The sequence below is a fragment of the Acinonyx jubatus genome, chromosome E2, assembly GCF_027475565.1.
Source record: "Acinonyx jubatus isolate Ajub_Pintada_27869175 chromosome E2, VMU_Ajub_asm_v1.0, whole genome shotgun sequence".
Lineage (NCBI taxonomy): Eukaryota > Metazoa > Chordata > Mammalia > Carnivora > Felidae > Acinonyx > Acinonyx jubatus.
The window spans coordinates 49,472,799-49,500,685 of record NC_069396.1 but is presented as its reverse complement, the minus strand read 5'-3'; the positions used below and the strand labels follow the sequence as shown (position 1 = coordinate 49,500,685).

Below are 27,887 nucleotides of genomic sequence, written 5' to 3'. Positions count from 1 at the left end.
TGGGGGGAGGGCTCTGGGATCACGGAGTAAAAAAAAAAGGGGCACGTGAGGCAAGGCAGCCACACGGAGTCACACAATGACCACAGGTTTTGACGTTACAAACACTCACCAGCGCCACATGCACATAGGCCCGGACACAATCAGTCCCGTGACAGTCAGCCGTGATACCACAGGGACACAGAAGCCTCAGAAGCCCGCCCATCTGCAGACCCCCAGGGTCACTACGGAATCCAAAAAGGTCCCCCGGAAAGACGTCACGCCCTGTGTCATGCCCAGAAAACAGTGACGCGGTGACACGGCACAACGAACGCACCAGAAATCCCAGAGTCACCGCACCTGTCATCATCGGTCGGAGACGGACGCGGTCACCCATGGAGTCTGCAGGTTTGGCGGCCCCGCGTGCAAGAGGCCCAGCCAAGCCGGGTATGGTACAAAAATAGTTTATTACAAAAGAAATCTAACCAAAATGCCTAATAATTTACATTGTTATCAGTGCCTGGCTACAGCCCATCTGCCCCTCCTCATCCATCTGGGTAGAGGGGGGGAGGGGAGTGGTGATTCCCTGGTTCCACCAGCTCTGGGAGAGAAGGAATTTGGGCGGAACTCAAGACAGGGGCCTGGTGCCAGAGGATAAAAGGTTTGTAAGAGTCCTGGGTCGGGGGCATGGGGCGCGAAGATATCTTTGCTCGGAAGAGGGGGCTTATGGGTAGATGCTTGTGCCTCTGTGCAAATCCTGGTCCTGAAGATTGGGGGGGGGGGCAGAGTGAGGTTTTCACAGTTTCCAGGAGGCTTGACCCCAACAGGGCAGGGAGGTCGCTCCGCATGAGTCTGAGATCTGCCCCCCCATCCCTCTCAGCTGCCTCCTGGAGCTGAAGAGGGGGGCACTGGCCGGCCAGGGGCTCGGAGGACCCCAGCGAAGGTCAGGAAGGCAGGTGGAGATGAGGGAGGAAGGAAGAAATTGGGGGGAGCCATGGGGAATCCAGGTGGGTCCTTGGGGGGAGACTGGGAGGGCGAGGAGGAGGGTGATGCAGAAAGGAGACCTGGGGGAAGAAGAAGGGTGGGCGCAGTGAGAGACCAGCTCTAAAGAGAAGGGGTCCGGACCACCCTGGGTGTCTGGGGAGGGAGAGGGGTCTAGAAGGTTCTGCGAGGGTAGAGACAGGAACCTGAAAGATTCCTAGAGGGCAGAGACAAGGGCCTGGATGGTTCTGGGGGAGGAGAGGCGAAGGGCTTGGGGTCCTGGATGGTTGTGGGGAGTGGGAGGAGGGGTCGGGGCCTGGAGGTTGGTGGGGGGAGGAACTGGAGGCCTGGATGGCTGGTATGGGGAGGGGCTGGGAGCCTGGATGGTTGGTGGGGGAAGGGGCTGGGGGCCTGGATGGCTGGTGGGGGTAGGGGCTGGGGACCTGGATGGCTGGTGTGGGGAAGGGGCTGGGAGCCTGGATGGTTGTGGGTGTAGGGGCTGGGAGCCTGGATGGGGACTGGATGGTTGGTGGGGGGAGGGGTTGGGGACCTGGATGGCTGGTATGGGGAGGGGCTGGGAGCCTGGATGGTTGGTGGGGGAAGGGGCTGGGAGCCTGGATGGTTGTGGGTGTAGGGGCTGGGAGCCTGGATGGGGACTGGATGGTTGGTGGGGGGAGGAGTTGGGGACCTGGATGGCTGGTATGGGGAGGGGCTGGGAGCCTGGATGGTTCGTTGGGGGAGGGGCTGGGAGCCTGGATGGTTGGTGGGGGCAGAGGCTGGGGACCTGGATGGCTGGCGGGGGGAGGGGCTGGGAGCCTGGATGGCTGGTGGGGGGAGGGGCTGGGGACCTGGATGGCTGGTGTGGGGAGGGGCTGGGAGCCTGGATGGTTGTGGGTGTAGGGGCCGGGAGCCTGGATGGCTGTGCGAGGAGAGACTGGGAGGTTGGCGCTGCGGAGCTAGGTTCTCACCATTGGAGCTGAGGAGGCTACTGCTCTCAGGGGAGGTGGTGGCACTGCGGTCCGGCGAGGGCTCTGGCTGTGATGCAGGAGCGGGCCTGGTCGCCTTCCCCCTCAGGATGTCGATGACCTGTAGGAGGACAGGGGTCACCACCAGGCTCCTCCAGCCCACGATGCTCTCCCTCTCTCCAGTCTCGGCGTGCGCGGTCGGCTCCGTGCCTCAGTGTCCCCTGTCCGAGCTCGCTCCCACGGACCCACAGGCTGTCCCGCTCCCCAGCGCGAACGGGCACAGAAACGCGCGCGCACTCCGATGTCCCATCTGCGCGGACCGGCGCTCGGGCACAGGCCCTCCCAGCGCGGACACTCACCCGGCGGCTGCGCGCCACCATGAGCGGCGTGTCGTTGTGGCAGTTCTTGAGGCCACTGTCGGCGCCGCTGCGGACCAGCGTGCGCACGAGCGGGAGGAGCCCGCGGCCAGACGCGGAGTGCAGCGCCGAGCTGCCCGAGTACATCTGCGCGTTCACGTTGGCGCCGTGCTGCGGGGCGGGAGCCGAGGGTCAGGCCCGCCGCGGCCCCGCGGGACCCGGGCCCGGGCGGCGGGTGGGGCGGGGCCACAGGAGGGGCGGGGCCGGGATGGGGTCCGAGCGCGGGGCTGGGGACTGAGGCTGGGCTCCCCCGCCCCCGACACCCGGACCGAGGCCAGGACCCGGGCGGGACCAGATCCTGGGTGAGGTGACGGAAGGGTGGAAACCAGAACCCAGGGCGGGTCAGAGCGGGACTGGGCGGACGGGCTGAACCAGCCGGAGCAGGACTCCGCCGCCCGGCCGGAGTAGGGGCGGAGTCCGAGAAACGAAGGGTCCAGAATCCAGGCGGGGCGGAAGGACCGCACGGGGAAAGGGTCAAAACCAGCCAGCGGGGTGAGCAAGGCCGCCGCTGCACCGGGCCCGGCTCGGGTGGGGACGGGGGAGGAAAGGGAGACGGTCCGGGACCAGAGGGCAGCCTGGAGGGGTGAGGTCATAGACAAATGGAGGCCTAGAAGGGCGAGACAGCGCTGGAAGCGGAGCACGAGAGGGAGCCGGACCTGGAAGGCAGGGTCGGGTCGATGCCAGGGACGGGGGAGGCGGGTGGGGGCGACTGCTGGGCTGGTGCTGGAGGGTGGGCGAGCGGCCAAGGGCGAGGGCAGTACCCACCTGCAGCAGGAGCTGCACCATGCTCAGGCTGTTGTTTTCCACTGCGTGGATGAGTGGGGAGCGGCCGCTTTTAATGTCCTGCAGAAGGGAGGGAAGGTCTCGGAGTCGCTCCAAGCTCTGCCCAATCAGCCGGCGGCCAGCATCCCAGCCGCCGGGTCTGGCGTCTCAATCCCCTTAGATACTTCAAGCCCCACCCCCACCCCCCGCTCGCGCGGCGTCCCACGCCAGCCCCGCCCCCTCGGGGGTCCCGCCCCGGCTCCTCTTGGCCCCGCCTCCGGCCCGCGCCTGCTCACCACCGCATCGATGTCTGCGCCTCGCTCCAGCAAGAGCAGCACGGCTTCGGGGCACTCCATGTTCACGGCCACGTGTAAGGCGGTGAGCCCTGAGGTACAGGAAGACTCAGTGTAAACCTGGGTTTGGGGGCCCTTGGACTTCAGGTCTTGCCAGACAGTCCCACTCGGCGCCGGGGTAGGTGCTCACCGTCGTAATTGCGGGCCTCTAGGTCCACGGTGCCCGGGGCTGCGCTGTCCAGCAGGGCCCGGAGGCAGGTCGGGCTGCGGTGCTCACACGCCAGGTGGGCTGCTGTCTGGCCATGACGGTCCAGTGCCATGGGGCTGGCACCGGCCATCACGAGGAGCCGGACCACAGATGGCAGTGTGGTGATCACAGCCAGGTGTAGCGGTGTCTGGGGGAACAGAGACTGTGAGGGACTTGTGCCCTGCCCTGCGTCCCAGTCCTGTCTCTCAGAATTTCCGAGTCCCGATCCCCAGCTCGGGACTTTCAGGAACCAGAAATCTGGAGTACATCCTCCCTCAGATTCAAGAGCCACGGCCCCCAGCTCCTCCCGTCCCAGGATTCAGGAGTCCGGACCCTCAGCCCGCTCTTCCATCAGATCCAGGCCCCCGGGCTCACCTGTCGTAGGTTGTTGTAGATATCCAGCTCCCGGCCCCCATGCTGGAAGAGGTTGACAAGCCGATGCACAGCAGGCAGATTGCCCTGCACCACGGCAATGTGGAGTGGCCTGGGGGAGGGGATCACAAGCGTTAGGGGTTGGTTACCTCTCGCCCCCATAAAATTAGTGGTGCGAACTCCAACATGTGCCGGGGACTTTGGAGGAACATCCAGAATCCAATCACTTCTGACCCTCACTCCCTCCATCCTGGTTCAGCCACCATCGCCTCCCTCCTGCACGGTTCCCTCCTCACTGGCCTCCCTGCTTCAACCCCGGCTCTACCGTCTGTCCCCCCCACAGCAGCCCGAGAGCCCTTTTTGCAACTTAGATCAAGCCCCTTCTCTGCTCAGGACCCTCAGATTAAAGGCCAAACAGGCCTTGTGGGGGCTTGTCTCCCCCTTCTTCTACCCTTTTGGCTTCTCCTCCATCTGCTCTCTTCCCTCTGCTTTTCTTGCTGTTCCTTGAACAGGACAAGCACGCTTGCCTCCCAGGGCCCTGACACTCGCTGTTCCCTGGAACAGTGGTCCCCCAGATACCTGCAAGACTTGCTCCCCTCATTTGGGCCTCTGCTAAAATGGTATGGCTACGACTCCCTCCCCTTCCCCCTGCCCCTGCTTACTTTTCCTCCACATCATCATCTGACATTGTACAGTTTACTTGTTTCCTGTCTGAATCTCCCCCACTAGAATGTCAACTCCACCAGGGCAGGGCGTTCTGTCTGCTTTGGTCACGGCCCAGGGACAGCTGCCCGGTGCTGAGCCCCGCACACATGTACCCAATAAATGAACCCATCGCTGATCCTCTCTCCAGCCCCGGCTTGCTCATGTGTGAAATGCGCGGGGATGAGGCAGGTGCCATCGAGTTCCCTCCACCAGTGGTGACTTGCACGCCACATGCAGAGCATTTATTTGGAGGAGTGTTTGTCCAAAGGGGAGGTGGGATGTAGGGGGATGGAGTCATTGTTCTGGACGCTGGACCGCACGCATAACCCAGACTGAAGGACTCATTCCCTTAGCTTATGGGAAGGTCGTGAGCTATCAGCTGTCTCTGGGAATTACCCTCTGCTGAAAAGAAGTGCTTGCCCGGGTCATGAGTGGGGGCAGCCGCCATCCACTGGCATCCCGTGACTGGGCGCTGCTGGCACAGAGGGCCTAGCCTCTGGCGCCATCTCTAAAGGCCATTCCAGCTGCAGCGTTCCCTGTGAGACAGCTCAGGCCCCCTGAGGCGACACAGCAGCCCAACTTCTGTGCAGTCCTGCTTCCTTCATCCCCACAGGCGTTGATCTGGAGAGTGTGTCCCAGTAAACTCCATGCGCCTTCCCACAGCCCCCAACCTGGAAGAGTCATTTAGAGTTGAGGGCAATCTGGTATGATGGGGTGTGTGTGTGTGTGTGTAGGGGGGACGATTAGCACTAAGGGTACAAGGTTAACTGTATATACACAGGCCACACAGCCTTCTTAAAGTCCATTTACTAGAGCAACGAGTTTCTCACCCATCACTGCCTCTTACTAACCCAAGCTGCCGGTGAGCATTGGCTCCCCCCATGGAAATGTGCTTCCAGAACCCATACTTTATTGTTTTTTTTATTAAAAAAAATTTTTAATGTTTATTTTTGACCGAGAGCGTGCCCAAGTGGGGGAGGGGCAGAGGGAGACTACGAGGCAGGCTCCAGGCTCCAAGCTGTAAGCACCAAAGCCTGACGTGGGGGCTTGAACCCACCAACCCCGGGGAATCATGACCTGAGCCGAAGTCTGACGCTTAGCCCACTGAGCCACCCAGGCGCCCCTAATTTTTAAGTTTTTAAAATCAGAACCCGACGCGGGGCTTGAACTCACGACCCTGAGATCAACACCTGAGATGAGATCAAGAGTTGGATGCTAAACCGTGGAACCAGGGATGGCGGCTTTGGGGGCTGAGCAGGCCAGGGGCAACCCTCCCTCACTCCAGGTGCTAGAGCAAAGTCACGTGGCCCTCCCATAAAGTATAGCCCCCATAAAGTATGGCCCATAAAGTTTTCTGCCCCATAAAGTATAGCCCCATAAAGTATAGCCCACAATAGCGCCCACGTCCCAAGAGCAGCTCTGCCGGTGAAACGCTGAACCTGGATCCTGAACCTGGTGAAACGCCGAATTTAAAAGGAAAATGTTGGGGGAGGGGCCGGGCCTGGGCCGGGGTGAGGGTGGAGGGGCGGAGAAGGGCTCCCTTGGCTCCCTTCATCTCCCAGGAAGCCCGGCCTGCGTCCCCCTCGGGGCGGGCAGGGTTAAGTGAGGGCAGAGGGAGCGAATGATTTCAGAGAAACCGTCCAGGCCCGAGTTCCCATAAACGCGCGGGCTGCAGGGGGTGGGGCGGGGCTGGAGGAAGTGGGGACGGGAGGGGCGGCCCAGCCCTCGGACTTCCAGTAACAGGTCTGCTGGGCGGGGCTCCGCTTCCTGCTCCCGGGGGAGGGAAGCCTCCCGCCGGGGATCTACCCCGGCCACCCCCCCCTCCCCCGGCACCCCCGCCTTCCATCCTCGCCTGGGGGGTGGGGCAGGAGGGAGGCCAACCAAAGAGACCAAGCTTCCCTGGAGGGAAGGACCCCAAGTCTTGCAGCCTAGGGGCGCGTCTCGAACTCCACCCTTCAGGGCTCAGACTCCAGCTGCCTCCCTGTCCCCCATATCCCGGCATCCACCCCTCAGCTCTCTTAGGACCCGGTAGGTAATACGGTGCCCTAACTCTTTGCGGATACCAGCTTCCCCAGTGCCTGGGAGTGATCGATCCCCAAGTTGCCCTCCACCCTGTTGCTTAACCCCTCAGAGGAATACAGTACTCCGACCTCCCCTCTCTCTTGGAGACCCAGAGTTCTAGCTCCCCGGCGCCTGACCTCTTGAGGGTCCAGATGCCCTGAGATCGTTGTTGCTCTCTTGAGTCCCTAGAGGTCCAGCCTCCCAACCAAGCTTTGCTGCTCTGGGGAACCAGACTTAGCGTGTCCCCCTCCCCCGCTCCCAGGCTAGCCAGCTGTCCATTCCGGTAATGTCTTGGCCCCAGCGGAAGGGGTTAAGGTTAGCTTGAACGCCAGGAGGGGGAGGCTGCGAGTGAGTGACGGGTGCTGACGTGGGGGAGGCAGAGCAGCTGGGCTGCGGTCAAGTTCTGCGGGAAGGGATTTCCCCCAGCAGGCAGCTGAGGAAGAAGTGTTTGCTTTGGAGGGGAGGGGGGGGAGGAGAGCGGGGGAGGGCGGGAGGGGTGCGGGCCTTGAGACTGGGGTGCCAGGTCTTCTGTGTTCACAGGCTGCAAACAAATCACCCCCGGGGGCAGATACAAATTAAATCTATTTCACAGATGACCCCAGAGGTACCCAGAGTGGGAGGGAACTAGTTTTGTTCAGCCTTTTAGGGATCAGGCACTTTCTCCTGCTTGGACTCACAGAGTGGCCCACAACCAGCTGGGAAGCTCTGTTAGAACATCCACTCCCAGGTGCTGAGGACCTACTGTGTGCCTGGCCTTGTTCTATGCTCTAGATGTAGGTACACCATTACGCTGAGTCTTAATCTGGATGGGTACTACAGGAGCCCTCCATTTTCCAGGAGGGGAAACTGAGGCTCGGGGATGTGCAGTCGCCTCCCTGGCCAGCCTTGGCGGTCCCCCTTTTTCTGCAGAAGTAAGCCTGTCCATTCCGTCCCTACCTCTTGTTCCCAGTCCCCAAACCAATGCCCAGATAAGCGCTTTATAAAAGTCATCTCACGCCTGCCTCGCAGACTCTCACACACTTAGAGTTCTTGTTTTTATAGGGGGAAACTCAGGCAGAGGGTGGGGGGGTAGAAAGTGGCCACCGGAAGTTCCAACCTAGGTAGGTAAATAAGAATCGTGATGTTCAGGTGTGTGGTGAGCACAGCGCTAAACCATCCTGCGCAGGGGTTCTCAGCAGCCTCAAGGGCAAGTTCTCCAAGCTGGAGGCAATCAACTATCGGATTTGTGAAATCAGTTTAAGGGATGGGCAAATTAATTGAATGGCCTACGACCGTGAGATCAGGAAACACACTAGAATAGAAAACACAAAGTAGATCCCATCTAGCAAGGGTGACTTGTTTTGTTCTGCGCAATTTTTATTTCAAGCTTGTCTGTGTGTACATGTGCTGGGCTGAACATAAGGTAATAATATGAATTAATACTTACTGAGCATTTCTAACCGACCAGGCTCCGTGCTAAGAGCTTAACGTGCATAATTCATACGACGAGTCAATCAATGAAATGTCTTTCTCGCGGTTGGATTTTTTTTTTTTAAGAATTTTTGGGTGTATTTTATTTATTTAGGGGCGCCTGGGTGGCTCAGGCTGTTAAGTGTCTGACTCTTGATTTTGGCTCTGGTCATGATCTCACGGTTAAGTGGGATAGAACCCCGAGTCAGGCTGCGTGTGACAGCAAGCACCCTGCTTGGGATTCTCTCTCTCCCTCTTTCTCTCTTTGCCCCTTCCCCGCTCATGCTTGCGTGCTCACACTCTCTCTCTCAAAATAAACAATTAAAATAAAAAAAAACCCAATTATTTTATTTATTTAAAGTAATCTCAAATGTGGGGCTTGAACTCATGACCCCGAGATCAAGAGTTGCACGCTCTACCAGGCGCCCCTCTCGTGTTTGCATTTTGATAAATATGTTGATGCCCCCTGCTTCAAAAACAGTCCTAGGTTGTAAGTGCTGTCAGACTGCCCATTTTTCAGAAGAGGAGACTGAGGCACGGCGGGGGGGGGGGGCAGGGGGGAAAGACTTGCTCAAAGTCACAGCCAGCAGCGGAGACAGGATTGTAACTCAGGTAGAGGTAATTCAGAAGCCCATGTGTTGTGGTGGGTGAGGTGGGGGGTAGGGCTGACTCCCCCCATTCATGGGGGGCTTTACTCACGTGTCTCCATCCTCATCTGCACGGGTGGCCACAGCGATGTCAGCCGATAGGGGATGTTCCATGGAGCACACCATGGGGTACAGGGGTGTAGGCACGTTCAGGAGAGGAAAGAGGGAGCCCATGGTCGGGGTCGGGTACAGGGGCAGTAGAGGTCCTGGACAGAGGAAAGGACATGGGTGGTGAGGCCAAGTCAGCAGACCCTCAACCCACCCCTACCTCCAGGCCTTCACCCCTCCTGTGTCACCTGTCCTTCTTTCCAGGTCCCTTTTGCATCTCATACTGGGGCTGAGAGGCCCAAGACAACCTGGCCTTGTACATCCATCTTCTGGGCTCTGGCAACTTCCTCCGCCTTCACCATTCCCCCTGAGCCCTGGTCACGGTCATTGTCACTTACCTCTTCGTGCCTCTGACCTCCATCTCTTACTAGGCAGAGTCCCTTAAGGACGGGACTGAACCCCATCATCACCCAGCAGGGGACCCCAGGGCCTGTTTGCTGGGTGAATTTGTGGCTGAGGGAGGTAAGAATGGGTGTAGGGTGTGGGGTGACTGTGTAGAGAGTTGGGGAGAAAGGGGGTCAGAAGGAGAGAGGAATGGCGTCAGAAGCCAAATACGGCAGCAAAGACATATCCACCCACCACACAGATGGGGAAAACTGAGGCCTGGGTTCTCATCCAGGGAATGGGGAAAGGGGAGGAGGCAATGGCAGGCCTCCTGATGCACAAGCTGAGGCTCTCTAAGTGCTGTACTCCGATGGGGTGGAAGGTGCAGGAACGGGGCCAAAATCTGGGGGCACTAGGCATGGGCTCTCTGCAGCTTTTGGGGTCACTCGGGGATGGTAAGGTGGTAGCAGATGCCCCTTCCTTGAGATCAGGGATGGAGAGAATGATGTTTGGCCTTCTTTATCATCTCCTGATCCTTGGGGGCCCCCATCCCTGCGCCCCCAAGTCCTCGTATCTCCGGTGTCAGCTCTTGGTGCCCTGAAGCCTTTTGCCTGGACACCCCTGAATTCTTCATCCTGGCGCTAAGTCCTCCAGTCCCAGAACTCCCCGGTCCTGGCCCGCATTCCTAGAACCCTAGAACCCTCAGTCCCCAGGCCTTGACTTTGTGACCCCCTGACCCTGTGACTTCAGATGAGCCCCTGATCCGTCCTGTGTGACTGTACCTAACTGCGTGCCCAGAGCCCCGGATCTCTGTCCCGCTGGCTCCCCAGGACCCCCTTCCCTTCCATCCAGATATTGACTCGGATGCTCCAGACTCCCACTCTGTTCTCCTGATTCCCACTATTGTCTGGTATCTCCTAGGTTCCTGAGGTTCTGATGTCCTGACATCCCTAGTATCTGTCTTCTTAGAACCCCAGTCGCTGTTTCCCTGACTGCCTTTCACACCACGGATCTGGATGCCAGGAACCCCAGTTTCTTGGGTCCAAATGCTGATTCTGCAAACCCTAGATATCTGGGTTCTAACGAGCTTGTAACTCTGTTCTTGGGACTGTAGGCTCTGTCCGCTTGATTCCCTGAGACCCCCTATCTATGCTGCTGGGCACTGTCCCCTGGATCCCCATATCTATGGCTTTCAGATGCTGAGCTCTGTCCCCCAGAGCCCCCTGAACAGCCGGTGTTCTGGGACCCCCACATCTGTGTCCCAAGGCACTGCTGCCTGATGCTTCCACAGTGGTGTCCCTGGGACTTCAGGCTCTGCCCCCTCTCAGTTCCCCACAAACCCCATATCGGTGTCCTTGGGACCTTGGATTCTGTCCCCCCCCCACCCCCCGTTTCTCAGCTCCCTGGGACCCCCTGTATGTGCGACCTGAACTCAGTTCCCTGGCTCTGGTGACCGTCTGCCCCGTCAGACCCCGATCTGGCCAGGACCCGTGGGAGCCACTCACCCTGGTAGTAAAGCGCCTCTGGCCGGGCCAGTCCGTGGGGGGCCGCGGGGACCGCCGGGGAGTCGGAGCCGCCGCCTAGGGGATCCGGGGTGACAACGGGGCCCGCGGCGCCGCGGGGGGCGGCGGGTTCCGGGGAGGGCGCGCGCAGCGGGCGCTTGCGGAGCGGCAGCGCGGCGCCGGGGGGCCCGGCGGCCTTGGGCCGGGTGCGCAGGTCCACGGGCCCCTCGTCCATGGCCCCCGCGGGGCATCGGGGCATGGGGCCGCCGGGGACGGCGGCCGAGCGGGCGGCCGGAGCGCGGCTCGGCTCGGCTGCACGGGAGGGTGGCTGCGCCGGGCGCCGGGACTTCCCCTGCCGCCGGCTGAACTGAAGGGACTTTTGTCGGCCGGGGCGGTGCCGGTCGCCCGCCTCCCCGCCCCCGACCCCCCCCCCCCCCGCCCCCGGGGCCACCCGTCCGCCCCAGGGGTTTCCTGGACCCGCCGCAGCTCCCGCCGCCCCGCGGTGCAGCCCGCCGAGCGTCCCGCCCGCGCCGCCGCGCCCCGCGCCCGCCCCTCTCCCGACCCCGCGGCGCCCCCGGCGGCTGGGCCTCGGTGGGGGGCGGGGAGGGGGGAGGGGGCGGGGTCAGGGCCTGGGGGTCCCCACCCCTACGGCTGCCTGCCTCTCTCAGTCGCTGTCTCAGTGCTTTGGTGTCTCTGGCTAATTGTCTCTATCTCTGCGTCTCTGAGTCTCTAACTGTCTCGTCTGACTCTCCGATCTGGAGAGTCTTTCTGGGCCTGGGTGTCTCTCTCTTTCTCTCCCCCGTCCCTCTATCTCGACCTTTGCGTCTTTCTCTGTTCTCACTGCCTCTGTCTCTATTTATTGTCTCTGTGTCTCTCACCATCTCTGTCGCTCGAGTGCTGTCTGCGCTCGGCCTCTTCCCTAGGGAGGCATTCCAAGCGGCCCTGGGCTCCCTAGGGCGCGGGTTCGAGTCCCGACTCCCACTTCCTCGCCCGGTGACCTTGACCAGGCACTTCCTTTCTCTGAGCCGTTTCCTCCTTTGCGGGAGCAGAAAGACGCACCCAGGTCAGGGGCTGCCCTCGGCGGGCGCCCGGGCGCTGTCCCTCTGCCAGCCCTGTCCCCATCCCTGCCTCCTCCATGTGTCCCAGCCGAGGGTCTGAACTTCGCTGGGGGTGGGGGGCTGTGGGGAAGGGCACAGGGAAACAGCCAGTGTCTCTCTCTCTCCGCGGGATCCCTGCACACTCAGCTCGAGCTTCTGGGCGAAGAGTTGGTGAGAGACCAAGGAAGAGAGACACAGAGAGATAGCAAGAGACGCGGAGACACAAGACCAGAGTCGGGGCGGCCACGGCCTGGGCCCGGGGGCGGCGGGGTGCCAGTCCGGCCACCCCTTCTCCCCCACCTCCCCCTCCCGCCCGGGCGGGGTTGGTGGGTGGGGAACAGGCCGGGCGGGTTGGGGGGCATGACTCAGAGGCGGGCTGGAGCTAGTGGGCGGGGGGGGGGGGGGCAGAGGCGGGCCTTTTCCGGGTCCCCGCCCCTGCCTCCCTTCTCTCCGCCCCGGGGAGGGGCCCAGCGGCGCGGGGCTTTCCCGGATTTCCCTTGAGGCGGGGCTGTCGCTGGGGTTGAGTCCGGGTCACTGAGTTACCGGAGGCCAAGGGGGAGGCTTTGGGGATCGGGGGCGGGGGGCAGAGGGATGGCGGCTGCACCCCGGATCCGTCCGGGAGGCACGCAGGTCCCCCTGGCTCTCTCGTGTCTCGCCCTGTCTCTGCAACTCTGTCCCTGCATCCCTGGCCCTCGGCTCCCTGTCTCCGGCCCCACCCCCTGTCTCTTTTTGTCTCCCGATCTCTGTCTGTGTCTCTGTCTCCCTGGCGGCGTCTCTCTGCGACCCTGAAAGTGGGTGTGGGGCCCCGTCCCCAGGAAGGGACTTTGCCCACGACTCTGGCCCCACCCCGGTGGATCGTTAACCAGGGATGTGAGGAGCAGCTGTGGAGAGAGAGAAGCCTCACCCCTTCCCCCTTCTCTCCTTTCTGCCTCTCTCTGGGTGGCCCCCAAGCCCCCTTAGCCCCTGTAATGGAGAAACATTTGGGGGCAAGGCCTGGGTCCAGTCCCACCTCCACCATTTGCTCCCTGTGGGACCTCAGGCGAATCCTCTTGTCTTGAGACTCAGTTTGGTCTTCTGGCAAATGGGACTGATGTCAACCCCCTGCCTCCCCGTGTCGGGGGAGCTTCGCCCAGGGCAGGAAACGAAGGAATTAGGCTGGAGAGTCTGGGTGCTGCCGTTCCCATCCAGACAGCCCTCCCTCACCTGGGGAGGAGCACAGCCCTGCTGTACAAAAGGGGAAGTTGAGCCTCAGAGGGGGCGGGTTTTGTCAAGGTGGTGACCCTAGGAGGTTGAAATGGAAGGACACCCAAGTTCCTCCTCCTTCCAGCCTCCCTAGGGCAGATAGAGCGATGGCTTTGGGCCCAGACGGGCCTGGGGGGGGGGGGTGGTGAGGGGGGTTATGCATTTGGCCCAGAAGGGGGTTTGGAGGGGCTGAGAGAGAAAGAGTGCTGGGGGGTCTGAGTCTGAGGATGGATGACGGGTAAAAGTCTGAGGGAGGAGGACCTAAAGGAGGAAGACAGGTCTGAGAGAAGTAAATGGTCTAAGAGAGGGGGAGAAGGGAGAGAGAATCGGTCTGAGGGAGGAGGTGAGGGTCTGAGGGAGAGGATGAATGTCTGAGGGAGGAGGTGAGGCTCTGAGGGAGGGGAAGAAGGTCTGAAGGAGGAGGCACTGTCTGAGGAAGTCTGAGAAGGACCAAGTGAGGAAAGCAGCTCGGAGGGAGGAGGAGAGAGTTGGCTGGCGCGGGGAGGGGGGTGGGGGGTGGGTTGTGATGGAGGAAGAGGTTTGAGGGTGAGGACATGAGGGTCTGAGGACGGAGAGCATGGTCTGAGGGAGGAGGAGCAGTTTGAGGAGGGCCTCCTTGGGACAGAGGGAAGAGAGGAGTGCTTGGGACCAAGCAGCGACTGAGGGAAGGGAAGAGAAGGGAGGCCTGGAGTCAGCCCCGCCCTGCAGCTGTCTAATTTCCCAGAATCTTCTACTGCTCAGGAAAGTCCCAGCTCCCACAGCCGCCTCCCTCCAGTGTCGGGAATGGAGGATGCGGAACCAGGACGGCTGCCCCCTCCTTTCCCCCCTGGCTCCCAGCACCCCAGGCTGGGAGGACTAGGGTCTCCCCTCTCTGCGCTTGAGCTCCGGAGGTCCCCTGCCGGCAGGGGGCAGCCCCTGGATGAGTCCCAGAAAGTTCCCAGAGAGAGCCCGGAAGTCCTGCATGGTGTCTAACCACTTTCCCTCACGCAGGCTGCCTTTTGTATCTGTGCAAATCTTTTCTTCCCTCCCACTGCTCCTTCCCTTCTACCCCTACCCCCAGGGAAGGAAGGGCTGAGCCCGTCCAAGGTCCCGAGAAGGAAACAAAGGCCTAGCTGGAAGGCTGTGGGCCTTGGGGCACTTTCTTGCTCTTGGGGGCCTTCCAAGAGGGGAGGATAGTGCTTGTTAGATACTAGATTCCCATTGGATTAATTCCTGGGCCTTTTTCTGTCCCAAGTTTTGCTCCCAACTGAGGCCTGAGCTTCTGTTTTCATCAGCTGTGTGGCTTCCAGGCCATTACTGAACTTCGTGGAGCCTCAACTTCCCCACCTATCAGACAGACTAAATCGAGACCCTAATGCTTCCGTCCTCTAGGGCCCGATGGATAGGAAGTGTTAAAGGCAGTGTGGCTGCAATTATTATGATCCCTATTATAACCACAGGAACAACGGTGATAATTATTCCTATCCAGGAACCTAACGTTTCAACAGCTGGGCCCATTTCATTGAGGAAATTGGGACCCAACATGCTGGGCCTGGAAGATACGGGTTTGAGGCCGGGTTCTGCCATGTGTCGGCTGTGTGTGACTTTGGATAGGTGGCTTTCCCTCTCTGTGCCTTTGTTGGTGACTTTACTGTTGGGGATCATAACAGCTCCTGCCTCACAGGGTTGCAGAGCAGATTGAGACCACGTGTACAGAAGGAATAACTGAATGAATGAATGAACGGTGTCCCTTCTTGCCTCCATGTTGCCTGCCTTAACTCATCGGGCCAGGCCTTCCCTGTAACCCTCTCCGCCCAGAGATAAAGCAGGATGGGCCCATTCGCCGTGGGCTGAACTCCCATGAAGAACTGGCCCATGTAATCCTCTTGACATCTCGTGAGGAAATCCAGCTGAAACTCCCATTTTACAGAGACACAACAGAGGAGCGGAGTCCCTGCTCAGGGTCATCAAGATTTTATGCCAGGTCTCTGTGTCCCCCGCAGCCCGGCTGCTGGGGCAATCGGTCCCCGAGACCACAGGCCTTCCCTCTCCTGTCTAACTCCAGACCCCTATCCCCTAAGAAGGGAATGGCTCAGGAGGGGAAAACTCAGGCACAAAGAGGCAAAGTCACAGCCAGAGATTAGCAGGTCTACAGTCTGTCTGCAGGCTCCAGGCACAGGGAGGGTCGAGCTGATGGAGGGAAGGTCGCGTCGCAGCAGGAAGGTATAGATTTAGATTGAAGAGAGGGTTCCGGGAAAGCGAGCAGATTGCACAGACAGAGGAGAACAGACCTGAGCCTGGAGCTGGGGGGCCCTGCCCAAGGTCACACAGCTTTGGGCTCTGATTCCACCCTGGGTTTGCAGACTGCCCTGCTCCCAGAGGCTGCTCTTCCCCCCACCCCCCAGGAGTGAATACAGGCCAGCTTCCTGCAGCATGGCCTGTACCTCCTGGTTCCTCCCCACCCTGGGGCCTTGGCAGCTTCTGGAACCCCTGGCACCAAGCAGGATCGGCCCTTCTGGGGCCTTGGCCAAGACTTGATCTTCCCCTTTCTCCCTCTTGCTGGGTCTGCACGCACGACGCTGAGTCAGAGGATTGCAACATCCTCTCCTCGGGCTTTGAGACCAGACATCCTCTGCCCCGTGCACTGCCTCTATCGGGCCAAGGTGATGCGATGGGAGACATCTATGGATATTGGCATCTGCCCTGGGTGGGGTTGGGCAACCTCAGAGGGATCCCAGTGAGGCAATGGTAGCCAGACGGTAGGCGGCGTAATGCTGGGCCTCAATGTCCTCATCCGTAAGTGGGGCTCCCTGTCCAATTGGCTTCGAATCCCAGCTCTGCCACTTACCAGCTGCGTGACCTTGGGCAAGTGACTTATCCCCTCTGAGCCTCAGTTTCCTCATCTATAAAATGGGGATGAAACCCAGCGAACGCCTCATGGGGTGGTTGTGAGGTTCAAAGGAGTTAGCAATGCGTCGACCCAAGCTGGCGAGGAGTCAGTTCTCGGGAAATGGAAGGTAGTATTTTTCAACGATTGCTATTATTAATACAGATATGGGAGTGGCAGAGGCTGCTTGGATCTCTCAAGAAAAGACATGCGGCGTGGCTGCCCCGCGTGCAGATGGCTGGCTGAGAGCCTCCCACAGTTTGTTCCTTCAAGTTCTGCCTCAGCTCGCCAGTCGGGGACACCAGCTCCTGGCAGCGTCTGGCCATTGACTGAGCCAGGCAAGGTAGGGGATTCTGGCCATTTCTGCTACTCTGGGCTTCTTCCTCTGTGTGCAATCTTTGCTGCAGGGGCTCCCCCTTGGGCTGACATGGTGGCCTGATCGTTCCTCCCCCCACCTCCACCTCCCAATCCCGCTTCCCCCTTCCCTTTCTCACGGACCGCTCTCGGTAACTTTTTGCCCTCCTGACTCTAGGCACCTCCTTTCTGGAAGACCGGATCCATGCCGATGGACTTTGGAGTCAGACAACTGGAGCACGAGTGTTGTCTCTGCCTGGGTGGCTTCGAAGCGGCATCTGATCTCTCCGAGCCTCAGTTTCCCCCTCTGAGTCATGGGAACGGTAACGTGACGGCTGAGAGGCTCCAGTGAGTCAGCAACGAAGCCCTTAGCACACTTACCTGGCACCCATACGTCACACTCATCCATCGGGAGGGAGACAAATCTGGGTCTATTTTCCACTCTGCCGGTTTCTGGCCTCTGAGCCTGGTCTGTAAGGTGGGGATGGACCCTGTCCTTCCCCGAGTAGGACGCCCTGAGTCAGGTGCGGAAAGCCCCGGCCAAGCCTGGCACACCAGAAGCTCGATAGCCGGGTGGTGTCATTACGGCCACTGCCTTGAGGGGCTGAGCCGGCCAAGTCATCTGAGGAACAGGTGAGCAGGGAGCTGTAGGGCAGGCGTGTCTCACCCCCATGGGGCCCTGGTCTTGGGCTGACCAACGAAGGGAAGTCCCAGGGCTGGGAAACCGTGGCGTCCTCCTGTAGAAGCTCCCTGATTCTGGGATACACCACAGAGGTGGGGAGGAGGGAGGAGGAAGCCCCCTGCCTTGCTCATTCAGTGGGCAAGAAGGGAGGGAGAATGTACAAGAAAAAAAAAAAAGTCGGCCTCCCTCGTCAGACTTGAGCAGACCTCCTCCATCAGACTGGGAGGTCCCTGGGGTGGGGATAGGTTCCCCGTCAGTGTAGGAGTTCCTTGTGCCTTTGAGTTGCGTTCTCCCTCCTCCATCAGATCAGGATCTCCCTCAGAAGGGGGCATGTGTCACTTGTCCACGGATTAGATTATCTCTAAGAGTGAGTGATGCCTCCCCTATCAGACTGGGAATTTTCCCCGGGTGTGTGGGGGGGTGTCTGGGGCATGCCTCTCTGGGGACTGGGAGGTCGCTCGAGATGAGGCGACATGTTCCCCTCGTCTGTCTAAGGACATCGGTTCTCAATTGAGGGGGGCAATTTTGCCCCCTTCGGGGGACATCCGGATGAGTATTAGACTAGAGCTTCCCGAAGATGGTGGGCATGCCTCCGCCATCGTTCTAAAGTTCCCTGAGCGTGAGTCTGGGTCCTGCCTCCTCCATCGGACTGTCGCGCTGAGTTGTGGAGCTTGAATTGGCCGTTGTATGGGGAGCCCTGTGAGGGTGAGATTAATCTTATCCCCAGCATTAAATGAGAAGTATGGATTACTCAGGAGGGAGCTGTTGCCTGTCTCCTCCATCAGATTAGTGCTTGCTTCCAGAGCCCTGAGTCGGGGAAGTCTCTCTCTCTCCAGTCAACCCTCAACCCAGCCACTCCCTGAGACGGGACAAGCCTCCCCCAGTTGGAGTCCCCACCACTTTGCAAACGCACTCCCCAGGGCACAGCCCAGAACCCATCCCGGAGGAAGGGACAACACCTTCCCTGGAGAGCCAGCCTTTTTTCCTGGAAGTTGGCATGTCCCCAGCCCGAGGCCACAACCACTGCTGCGGCCACCAGGGCCTAAAAATACAGATGTAAAAGTTCCCTGGGCTCCTGGGAACGCCGAGGTCACACCAGGCTCTTCCTCATTTGAGCCAGAGCCACAGCGAACTGTCCTCTCCTGTGCCCCAACTATCTATCGTCCCAGCGGGAGCCACCCCTGCCCTCCAGCCCCCTTCCCAGGAGAGTGAGGGCCGGGGCGGGGGGTCTCCACCACCAGACTTTGTGGAGTCGGGTCGCCAGCTGGAAGCAACGCCTGGCACCGCTTCTCGGCTCTGCAACTCTGGGCAGGCCGTTTGCGCATCTGGAAGGCGTGAGGCCGCACCCGTGGATTGCCTGGCTCTGGGCTGGCTGGTGACAGATGGGGTAAACTGGGGCAGGCGGGGGGCGCTCCTCCAGTCATGCCTTGCAGGAGCTGCGGGTGGGGGTGGCTGTCGGCTTGTGGCGGCTCCTTTGGCCATTACCCATCTCTGAACTTGTCACTTTGGCCTCCTGTGGTTACGTGGCGTCACAGTGCGTTGGCTCACTTCTGGGAAAATCAAATCGTATTGTGTGTTTCAGATCCCAATTCTCCTCCTGCGGGTTCCCTCTGCCGCCCTCCTGCCTTCGGGCCCAGGAATGTTGCCCCCTGGAGACCCAAGTCATCTGAGGAGCAGAACGGGGCCGAACGGTGGAATTCAAAAAATACGTATTTTCACATTATGAAACATAATGTGGAGAATTACATACAAGACAATGTTCCATTTTACGACCTGTTGTAAAGAGAACAGTAATAGTTTTGCCAGTTCATCAGAAGCCCCTTGGTGCCTCTTCCAAATCACAACACTTTTCCTCCTTTCAGGTAACCCCTGTTTCTTTTATGTGTTTATTGCCTTCTTTTATACATTTTTTTTATTTTGTAAATTGTATTTATTAAACAATTGTTTAATGTTTGCTTATTTTTGAGAGACAGAGAGACAGAGACAGAGCACGAGCAGGGGAGGGGCAGAGAGAGAGGGAGACACAGACTCCGAAGCAGGCTCCAGGCTCTGAGCTGTCAGCCCTACGTGGGGCTCGAACCCACGAACCCTGAGATCATGACCTGAGCCAAAGTCAGACGCTTAACCGACTGAGCCACCCAGGCGCCCCATACTATTTTTTGAAAAGATTTTATTTCTAAGTGATCTCTACACCCAACATGGGGCTCGAACTCACAACCCTAAGACCAAGAGTCAGACGCTCCACCGACTGAGCCAGCCAGATGCCCCTACAGTTCTGAGTTTTTAAAGAAAGGGATCTTACAGTGCAACCTCTCGGATCTGGCTGTTTGCACTCGCTTTTATACCTATGAAGTGTGTCCACATTCTCGTGTCTATTGGCCTTCATTTACATTGCCGCGTACGACTTTCTTGCCCAATACACCACAATTTGTTAATCCATTCTCCTGTTGATGAGCGTGTGTGTGGTTTTGGCTTTTTGGACAATGCCGTATGTATCTCCTGGTGCCAACGAGCACCCGTTTTTCTGCATCACCCAAGAGTGGGATTGTCGTAGGATGGGGTAGATGATGTGTATACGTCCAGCTGGGTGAGATATGGCCAGACGGTTTTCCCGTGTGATTGCCCCAATTTTCACTCCCATCTCCAATGGCTGCTGCGGGTTCCACTCGCCCTACATCCTTGCCAGCACTGGTTTTGGCCAGACTTGTAAAATATGAGTCATCCTGCACGCATGCGTGCGTGTGCGTGTGTGTGTGAAAATCTCATGGTGGTTCTAATTTGCAATTCCTGGCTCAGTAACAAGGTTGAGTACTTTTCCCTGTGTCCATTGTCTACTTGGGTCCAAGCACAACAGAATCTTTAGGACAAAAAATTCTAGAACCCTACAATCTTTTTTTTTTTTTTTTTTTTAAGTAGGCTCCATGCCCAGCGTGGAGCCCGATGCAGGGCTTGAACTCATGACCCTGAGATCAAGATCTGAGCTGAGATCAAGAGTCGGACACTTAACCGGCCAAGCCACCCAGGTGCCCCTAGGACCCTAAAACCTTAAGGGTAAAGAAATCTAGAGTCCCGGACTTTCTGGAACAAGGGCATTCCGGAATCCTGGGCCTCAGTTTCCCCATTCGTGAAATGGGGATGATGGGGGGGGGGGGGTCCTGTAACTCCCAGGGTTGGTTGAAGGATGGGATGAGTTATATGTGTGCACCTAGAATGGAACCTGGCGCCTGGTGATCGCTCAGTAATTGTGGTTTCCCCTGAGGCTGGAATTTTATATGTTTTGTTCTTTTCTGTATCCTCAGCCCCCGACACGCAGAGAGGCTCAATAAATAGTCACTGAATGAATGAGCAACTCCTAGAATCAAAGGTTCAAAGGAGCAGAGAAACTTCAGGAGCCAAGACCAACAGAATCTAGGAAGGGGGAACGCTCGGATCAGAGAGTCTTGGAAAGTAAAGAATGATAGAAATGCATTCTCTGCAAACCTAACACGCACCTGCCTTAAAGGTTCGGGATGGAGGAAGCTCCGCTGGCAAAGGCCCCCCCCCCCCCCACTCTGGCTGGGGAGGGCCTCTCTCCGGCAGGCCTGAGGACCAGGTCTTACTGGCTGCGGGGCTCTTCCCGACTCTTCATTCCCATTGCCTGCCTTCGCCTTCCCCGCAGGTGTGGACGGACCCGGGGGAAGCCACTAGGCTCCTCACTGTTAGCACAGAGGAGCCCGATGCGGGGCTCGCACTCCCCAACCGTAAGATCATGACCTGAGCTCAAATCAAGAGTCGGGTGCTTAAGGGACTCAGCCGTCCAGGCGCCCCTCCCTGCTTTCAATAGCAACCTCTTCCCACCCACCCCCACCCCCACCCCCCCCATCCCCGCAACAGGCCCTTTTCACTTCAGCCTCAAAAATAATGCCTCTTCCTCCAACAGCCAACCCAGGGCATGAGGTAGGTGTTCCAAAAACGCAGTGGGGGACGAACTCCGGCAGCTTCTCCTCCAGGAAGCTCTCCCTGATTTCTCTCGGTAGGCTGGGCCGGGTTCCCCCCTCCCCCACCTCTTGCCTGGGTTGCCTCCGCCCCCCCCCCCCCAGAGCCCCAATGGTTCTGGGGTGTCACGCCCCTGTCTCCCCTGTGTGTGAGGCTGAGAGCAGGCCCCACGCTGTATACACCCAACAAATACCACCCCAAACAGCTGGGACCTCAGGGGATGGGTGTGTCGGGCCCATCTGACTGTTGAAAAAGGCTTTCTTACAATGCTCTGAATTGTGCCTCTTCGTACTGTCCCTCTGGGGCCCAGGGATGGCTCCACTGGCTTTTCTAGGTCAACCAAGGAGTGCGCAGGGACCCAGGTAAGACCTGACGGAGCTGGGTCCAGGACCAGCCCTCCCAAAACACAGGAGCCATTGTGAGCAGCTCATGGATGTGTCGCCAGTTCCTCCCCAAAGGCTCACAAAGACCTTCTGTTTTGTTTATAATGTTTCTTGCGTGTACCTGTGTACCTATGGGTGAGACCTGAGTCCTCACCCTGGATGTGATCGCTTCCTTCCCCATCTCCCTCCTCCTTCACTTGATGCACAGAGAGGTGAGGGGGCTTTGCCTGAGGTCACACAGCCAGGGAAGGTAAAGAGGAGATAAGATTTTAAAAATCGACTTTGTTAAAGAAATCAACTTTATTGAGGTGTAATTTGCATATAGTAAAATGCACGCATTTTAAGCGTCTACGTAGGACGGGTCCTGATAAAAGTTTCTGGTCGTAGAATCATACGCAAGCTGCATACAGGACATTTCCATCATCCCAAAACCCCCTGTTCTCCTTCACAGTCAAACTCTCCCTGCATCCTCAGTCTCTGGCAGCCACTGATCTGTTTTTTATTGCTATAGTTTTTTTTTTTTAATTAGTTAAATTTTTTAAATTAAAAAAAAATTTAAATGTTTATTTCTGAAGGAGAGAGACAGAGTGTGAGTGGGGGAGGGACAGAGAAAGAGAGAGGCACAGAATCCAAAGCAGGCTCCAGGCTCTGACCTGTCAGCACAGAGCCCGATGTGGGGCTCGAACCCACAAGCTGTGAGATCATGACCTGAGCTGAAGTTGGACGCTTAACTGACAGTCACTCAGGTACCCCTAATTAAATTAAAAAAAAAAAATTTTAATGTTTATTTATTTTTGAAGGAGAGACACACAGAGTGTGAGTGCAGGGGTGAGGCAGAGAGAGAGAGGGAGACACAGAATCTGAAACAGGCTCCAGGCTCTGAGCTGTCAGCACAGAGCTTGACGCAGGGCTCGAACCCACAAACCATGAGATCACGACCTGAGCCGAAGTTGGACGCTCAACCGATTGAGCCACCCAGGTGCCCCCCTAATTAAAAATGTTTAAGTTTATTTATTTTGAGAGAGAATGAGAGAGAGAGAGAGAGAGAGAGACCACAGCAGGGGAAGGGCAGAGAGAAGGAGTGAGAGAATCCCAAGCAGGATCCGAGCTGTCAGCAAGGAGCCCAATGTAGGACTCGAACCCATGCACCATGAGACCACACGACCTGAGTGCAAACCAAGAGTCAGATGCTTACCCGACTGAGCCGCCCAGGTGCCCTCGCTATAGTTTTGCTTTTCCAGAATGTTACAGGAATGGGATCACACAGTATTAAAATTATTGAAAAATGTGCATGCAGAAAAATTCACTCTTTGATGTGCGGTTCTGTAAACGTCTCCCCTCCCCCCCCCTCTTTTGCGTTTGTAGAGCCACCACCAGAATCAAAATGCAAATGATTTCCATCGCCTCCCCCAAATCCCCTCCTCCTGGTCTTTTGTAGTCACATCTTTCCCCAGCCCGCCTCTGGCAACCACCCACCAATCTGTTTTCTGTCCCTATCGTTTGGCCCTTTTCGGAATGTCTAACAAACGGAGTAATGTAGCCTTTTGAGTTTGGCTTCTTTCCCACAGCTTGATGCATCTGAGATTCACACATGCGGTGGTGTGTATTGTCAGTGGCTTGCTGATTTTCACTGCCTGGTATCCCACTTCTGGGGGCGTGGCTGGGGGCGCCACAGTTGGCTTATTTATGTACCAGTTGGAGGACATTTGGGTTGTTTCCAGCTACTGGTGATTATGAATAGGGCTGCTATAAACATGTGCGTACAGGTTTTTGTGTGACCCTAGGTTTTTATTTCTCTTGTGTAAATTACCCAGGAATGAAATTGCTGGGTCATATGGGAAGTGTGTATTTAACCTCAGGGGAAATTGGCAAACCGTTTTCCAAGGTGGCTGCACTAGTTTGCGCTCCGGCTAGCGGCGTGCAAGGGTGCTGGTGACAGAACTACCATCTGTTTCTGGGTCTATGAGGTGGATATGAGCTCCTGGCCGCCAAGCCACAACCACTTTTTTTTTTTTTTTAAAGTATAATATATTGTCAAGGTAGCTAACACACATTGTATACAGTGTGCTCTTGGTTTCGGGGGGGGGGGTAGATTCCCGTGATTCATCGCTTACATACAACACCCAGTGCTCATCCCAACAAGTGCCCTTCTCAATGCCCATCACCCATTCCCCCTGCTCCCCTGCCTCCCCAACAGCCACTCTTGGTAAATAATCATTGTGACCAAAGTGGTCTCCACTATGGTCACCATACATGCAGCTGCTTGCAAAAAAAAAAAAAAAGAAAGAAAGAAAAAAAGAAAAAGAAATCAGTTCCTGGCATGATGCAATCGGATCTTCCAGATGTGCTTCTAGAGGAAAAAAATGCAGGGCAGGGTCAAGGTGTGTGCCACTGGCATAAACGGCGGGGGAGAGGGGGGAAGAAACATTTGCATGCATTTTCTTGTCGGTAAACAATCTCTGGAATGAACCACAAGAAACTGGAAAAAGCAGAGGCTGGGAGGGACAGGGTCAGGGTTCATGGTGGATAGGTGGCTTCTCTCTTCCATTTTGTACTTTTTGAAACTAGCGGACGTCTTACTTCTTCCATTCACTCTGCCGACGGGTATTTTAGGCCTTGCTCTGGTAGTGAACAAATAACTTTCCGGCCCTCGGGGAGTCAGAGTCCAGTCCCTGAGACAGATTGTCAATAAGACAAGGAAAATACACACAACGTCTGGTATTTGCCATGGAGAAAAACAAAGCTGGCGAGGGACGGGGGTGGGGAGTGGTTGAAAGTGTTTCTTAAGTTGAGTGGCTAAGGGAGGCCCCTATAAGGAGTGATAGTTGGGGAAAAAACTGAAGGAGGTGAGAGAAAAAGCCATGCGTGAGTCTGGGGGGAAGGGTGTTTAGACCAAGGGAACAAAAAGTGCAGAGGCCCTGAGGCTGAGGCGGGTCCCAGTGGCTGTTAGAGGGCAGTGGGCCGGAGCAGAATGAGCAGGGGGGCAGTGAGCGGAAGTGAGGTGGGGGCGGTGTTGAGCGGGTCAGGGGGGCCACCACAAGGACTTTAGCTTTTACTCAGAGGGAGATGGGAGCCGTGGAGGGTTCTGAGCAGGGGAGGGATGTGATCTGACTTAGGCTTTAACGGGGTGCCTCTGGCTGCATATGGGGGGCAAGGAGGGAGGCAGGGAGCCTGGTGGGGAGACAGTGATGGTCCAGGCTACAGGTGATGTGATGGTGGCTGGGCCGGGATGGGGCCAGCCGAGATGGGAAGACCTGGCAGGATTCAGAGGCTATTTTGACTGTGGCCCCTCAACACTTGTTCCTTCTACCGTGGTGGGGGCTATGAGGGGCAACAGAGAGCCGGGAAAGGGAGGGAAAGCCGGCCATGATCAGGGTGATCAGGGAAGACATTCCTGGAGCGGCGATGTTTTAGCACCCGAACCCCATGGGGGAGTGTTTGAAAGAGGAGAGCACAAGGATGTGTCTGAAGGACAGAAAGGAGGGCAGAGACAACAGTGGTCACTTCGCACAGGCCCTAGTAGGCCCGTGGCCTTGGTGAAGTGCCAGCATTCTTCCCGAGGGCACTGGGGAGCCATAGCAGGTCCGGAGCTGGGGATCAGGTTGAGTTTTGGGAAGACCTCTCTGGCTCTGTAGGGAGATCAGCTGTGCAGGGAGAGAGCAGGTGGCTTGGGTCAGGAAGGTAGGGGAGGGTAGAGTGAAGAGGGTCAGTGCCGAGAAGGGGGAGGGAGGGGTCCATGTTGAAACCCCCGGCCACTGTCAGCCACCGCCCCTAGGATTTCTTTTGCGTGAACTCAGGGAGACTTCACAACCATCCAGAGAAGTATCATGCCCTTTTCACAACTGGGGAAACCGAGGCTTGGAGAGGCTGCAAATTCCCGGTCCAAGGCCACGCAGGTGGGACCAGGACTGGGGAGATTTGAACCCCACCTCACCTCCATTTGCAGGGACATGGTGCCTCCTTGCCCATCCTTAGCCCTACCGGCCCATCCCCTGTCCTCCACAGCTGGGAAGTCTTGTCCTTCTGGGGAGTCCCTCGCGGCTTAGGCCACTGCCCCTCCCTCCCTCCCTGCCCTGAACCCCAGGCCCAGCTGCGGACTTTAACCCCGGGCCTCCAGGCGCCACCCCTATGGGCAAGCAAGCTCAGAGGCCAGCGGGCAAAATTCCCCTATTCCCTGTGCCAGGGGAGTTACCCAGGGTGCGGGGAGGGCGGAGGGCAGGTGTGGGGAAGGGGTGAAGGGGGAACCGAAGCATGCGCAGCTCGATGAAGCAGGGTCATGCTGCATCACTGCTTGGTGCCTCAGTTTCCCATTCCATAAATCGGGCGTATTTCCTTCCAGAAAGAGAGGAAGGACCAGCAAAGCTTTGCAAGGTCGGAAGATTCTTCCCCTTTGGTCTGAGCAGGAGACAAAGGTCTCCTCAATCCGATGGGGGAAACAAAGAGACTCAGCTGGTTGGGGGCATGTGGAGCCCTCGGCAAGTCTGACGAGGGAGGCAGAATCGGATAGAGAGGATGAATCCCAGGTCCCTGGATGAAGACGTAGCTAGTCTGGGTTTCTAGTCTGCTGGGGGAGGTAAGGAGGGTCCATGCTGACATGTAGGATGATGGTTTTCTAATCAGGTGGGGGAGACAGGGAAGCGCCAGTCTTATAGGGGAGGTAAAAGTCCTCCCGTCTGGGAGGGGTGACAAGGTGACCCAGTCTGAGCTTCCAGTGTGATGACAGAGGTGAACCTGTCTGTGGCTCTTTTCCTGGAACCCTGGGGCCCGAGCAGCCTCTGGAAATCTCACTGTTAGCAAGTTCCAGCTCCGGAGGGAGCCGGGACGGGCACAGGGAGAGGCAAAGGGCAGGTGAGATTTGCTCCCCTGACCCAGGGGCCGGGAAGTTCTGCAGGGCTGTGGACTTGACCGCCCCGTGTGGGCTCAGCCCCGGCTAGTGGTTTACTGGCACCACCTAGTGGTTGCTGTGGGCCAGGCTTCCCACCCGGAGCACCCAGAAATGGTGGATCCCCTCCCTCAGACCTGGGCACAAGTCTCCTGGACCTTGCAAAGCCCCGCCTGTGATTCTGTGGCTTCCCTACGTTCATCCTCTGTGGATGCTGGGGAGGTCTTTCTGACTCACGAGCCTACCTTGTTGCCAGTCCGCTCATAACTCTTCCATGGCTCCCCAGTGCCCTGGAAGGAAGCCCGCAAGGCTGGCCTCTCTAGCCTCTCCCAGACCACCCTGTTTCATCTGAGCCATGAGCAGCTTGTTTGACTCAGAACTTACCTTCAGGCCTTTGCATAGGCTGTTCCCTCTGCCTGGGACACCCTTCCCTGCCTCTTTCCCAGCATCCCTCCTACCGCCCTTTCGGGTCTTGGAGTAGATGCCTCCTCCTCCAGGACGCCCTCCCTGCCACCCTGGGTCGGGGTCACGGTCCCAAGGGGCTGCTGTAGTCACCGCTATGTCCCCACGGGGGGCTGGCACTAACGACATACCCCAGGGAAGGTTTGAATGAATGAATGCATGTCAGGCTGAAGGGTTTGCCAGGGTAGGTCATCGGAGAGTTTCATCAGTGGAGGGACATGGTCACTGAGGAGCCCTAAGGTTTCCTCTCAATCCTGGGCCTTTGTGCTGTTCCCTGCCTTGGAACATTGGCACCTGTTAACTCCCGCTTACTTTCTGGGTCTCCTCCTCCTGGAAGCCCTCTGTGGCCCCTGGCTGGGTCAGGTGTTCCCCCACCCAGTCTCCCGGGCTCCCCCATCCCAGCCCCGACCAGGGGCTGGGCTGTCATTGTCCGCGACCGGTCTGTACCCCCACTGCGCCCTGGCAGGACGGGGCTGGGTCCCCCACCGCCTTCTCCTCACAGCTCACAACAGAGCCGCCCCGTCTGTCAGGAGCTGGGTTCACATCCCAACGCTCCCGGTCCGTGCGGCGTCTTGGGTGAGCTCGGGCCTCCCTTGGAGCTCCAGTTTTCTCGTGTGAAACGTGGAGACAAACCTCTGCTTCCTCCCCACCCCGCCTCCCAGGGCTGTGGTGGGGCACCGAGGAGACGGGACCCTGAAGGCCTGAGTTGACCACATGCCGGGTGACTCTGGGCCACCCGCTTCCCCTTTCGGGGCCCATCTGGCCAGATGAACGGGTGGCAGGGGCCTCGTCCTGCAGGGACATTTTCGGAGGCCGGCACGGGGCTTCCCAAGGCGGGAGGGTCAGGGACAGGCAGAGGGAAGAGGCGTCTGCTGGGTTAGGGGAAAACCAGGCTTCCCCATCATAAAACGGATGACGAGAGGGAAACAAACAAAAGGCCGGCTCCACCCGGCGTGAGGGGAAGTTGGGGGAGAGGATAAGGGGCCCCTCGAGGTGGGTGAAAACCACAGTCCGCCGCTTGTGCCAACTTCCTTCATGGAGCCGCCTGTGCGCCTCGGGGTCTGGGCCCGGCTCCCGCTTCGCCGGCCTCTCGAACACCCAGGCCTCCATTCCAGCCCCCGCCCTGCCTCTGCTCA

The 27,887-nt window shown here is 58.2% G+C and overlaps 1 protein-coding gene and 1 long non-coding RNA gene across 3 annotated transcripts; one reads left to right on the top strand and one right to left on the bottom strand.

The window, feature by feature from the left end:
- Positions 1–424: 424 nt before the first annotated feature.
- On the bottom strand, positions 425–11,238 carry BCL3 (BCL3 transcription coactivator). The gene is made up of 9 exons (XM_027037746.2): positions 10,812–11,238; positions 8,927–9,080; positions 4,016–4,124; positions 3,584–3,788; positions 3,397–3,485; positions 3,104–3,181; positions 2,282–2,449; positions 1,926–2,043; positions 425–1,040 (listed from the first exon to the last, which is right to left on the bottom strand). Exons 1-9 carry the CDS (start codon positions 11,065–11,067, stop codon positions 853–855), a joined length of 1,365 nt encoding a protein of 454 aa, XP_026893547.1. The 5' UTR covers positions 11,068–11,238; the 3' UTR covers positions 425–852.
- Positions 11,239–13,664: 2,426 nt separating this feature from the next.
- Positions 13,665–19,002, top strand: LOC113593412 (uncharacterized). 2 transcript variants are annotated; one of them, XR_003413572.2, is made up of 3 exons: positions 13,665–15,789; positions 16,179–16,356; positions 16,546–19,002. It is a non-coding gene; the product is annotated as an uncharacterized LOC113593412 (long non-coding RNA). The 2 variants fall into 2 exon arrangements; XR_008293543.1 differs by having other exon boundaries at positions 13,665–16,356.
- The last annotated feature ends 8,885 nt before the right edge of the window (positions 19,003–27,887 follow it).

Bases quoted from the DNA above. Each gene is read 5' to 3' on its own strand.
- BCL3 (XM_027037746.2), bottom strand. From the start codon at position 11,067: ATGCCCCGATGCCCCGCGGGGGCCATGGACGAGGGGCCCGTGGACCTG. The intron at 4,125-8,926 runs GTGAGTAAAGCC...CCCCTCCCCCAG, and splicing joins GCAGATGAGGATGGAGACAC to GCCACTCCACATTGCCGTGG. The intron at 3,789-4,015 runs GTGAGCCCGGGG...CTGTTCCCCCAG, and splicing joins TCTACAACAACCTACGACAG to ACACCGCTACACCTGGCTGT.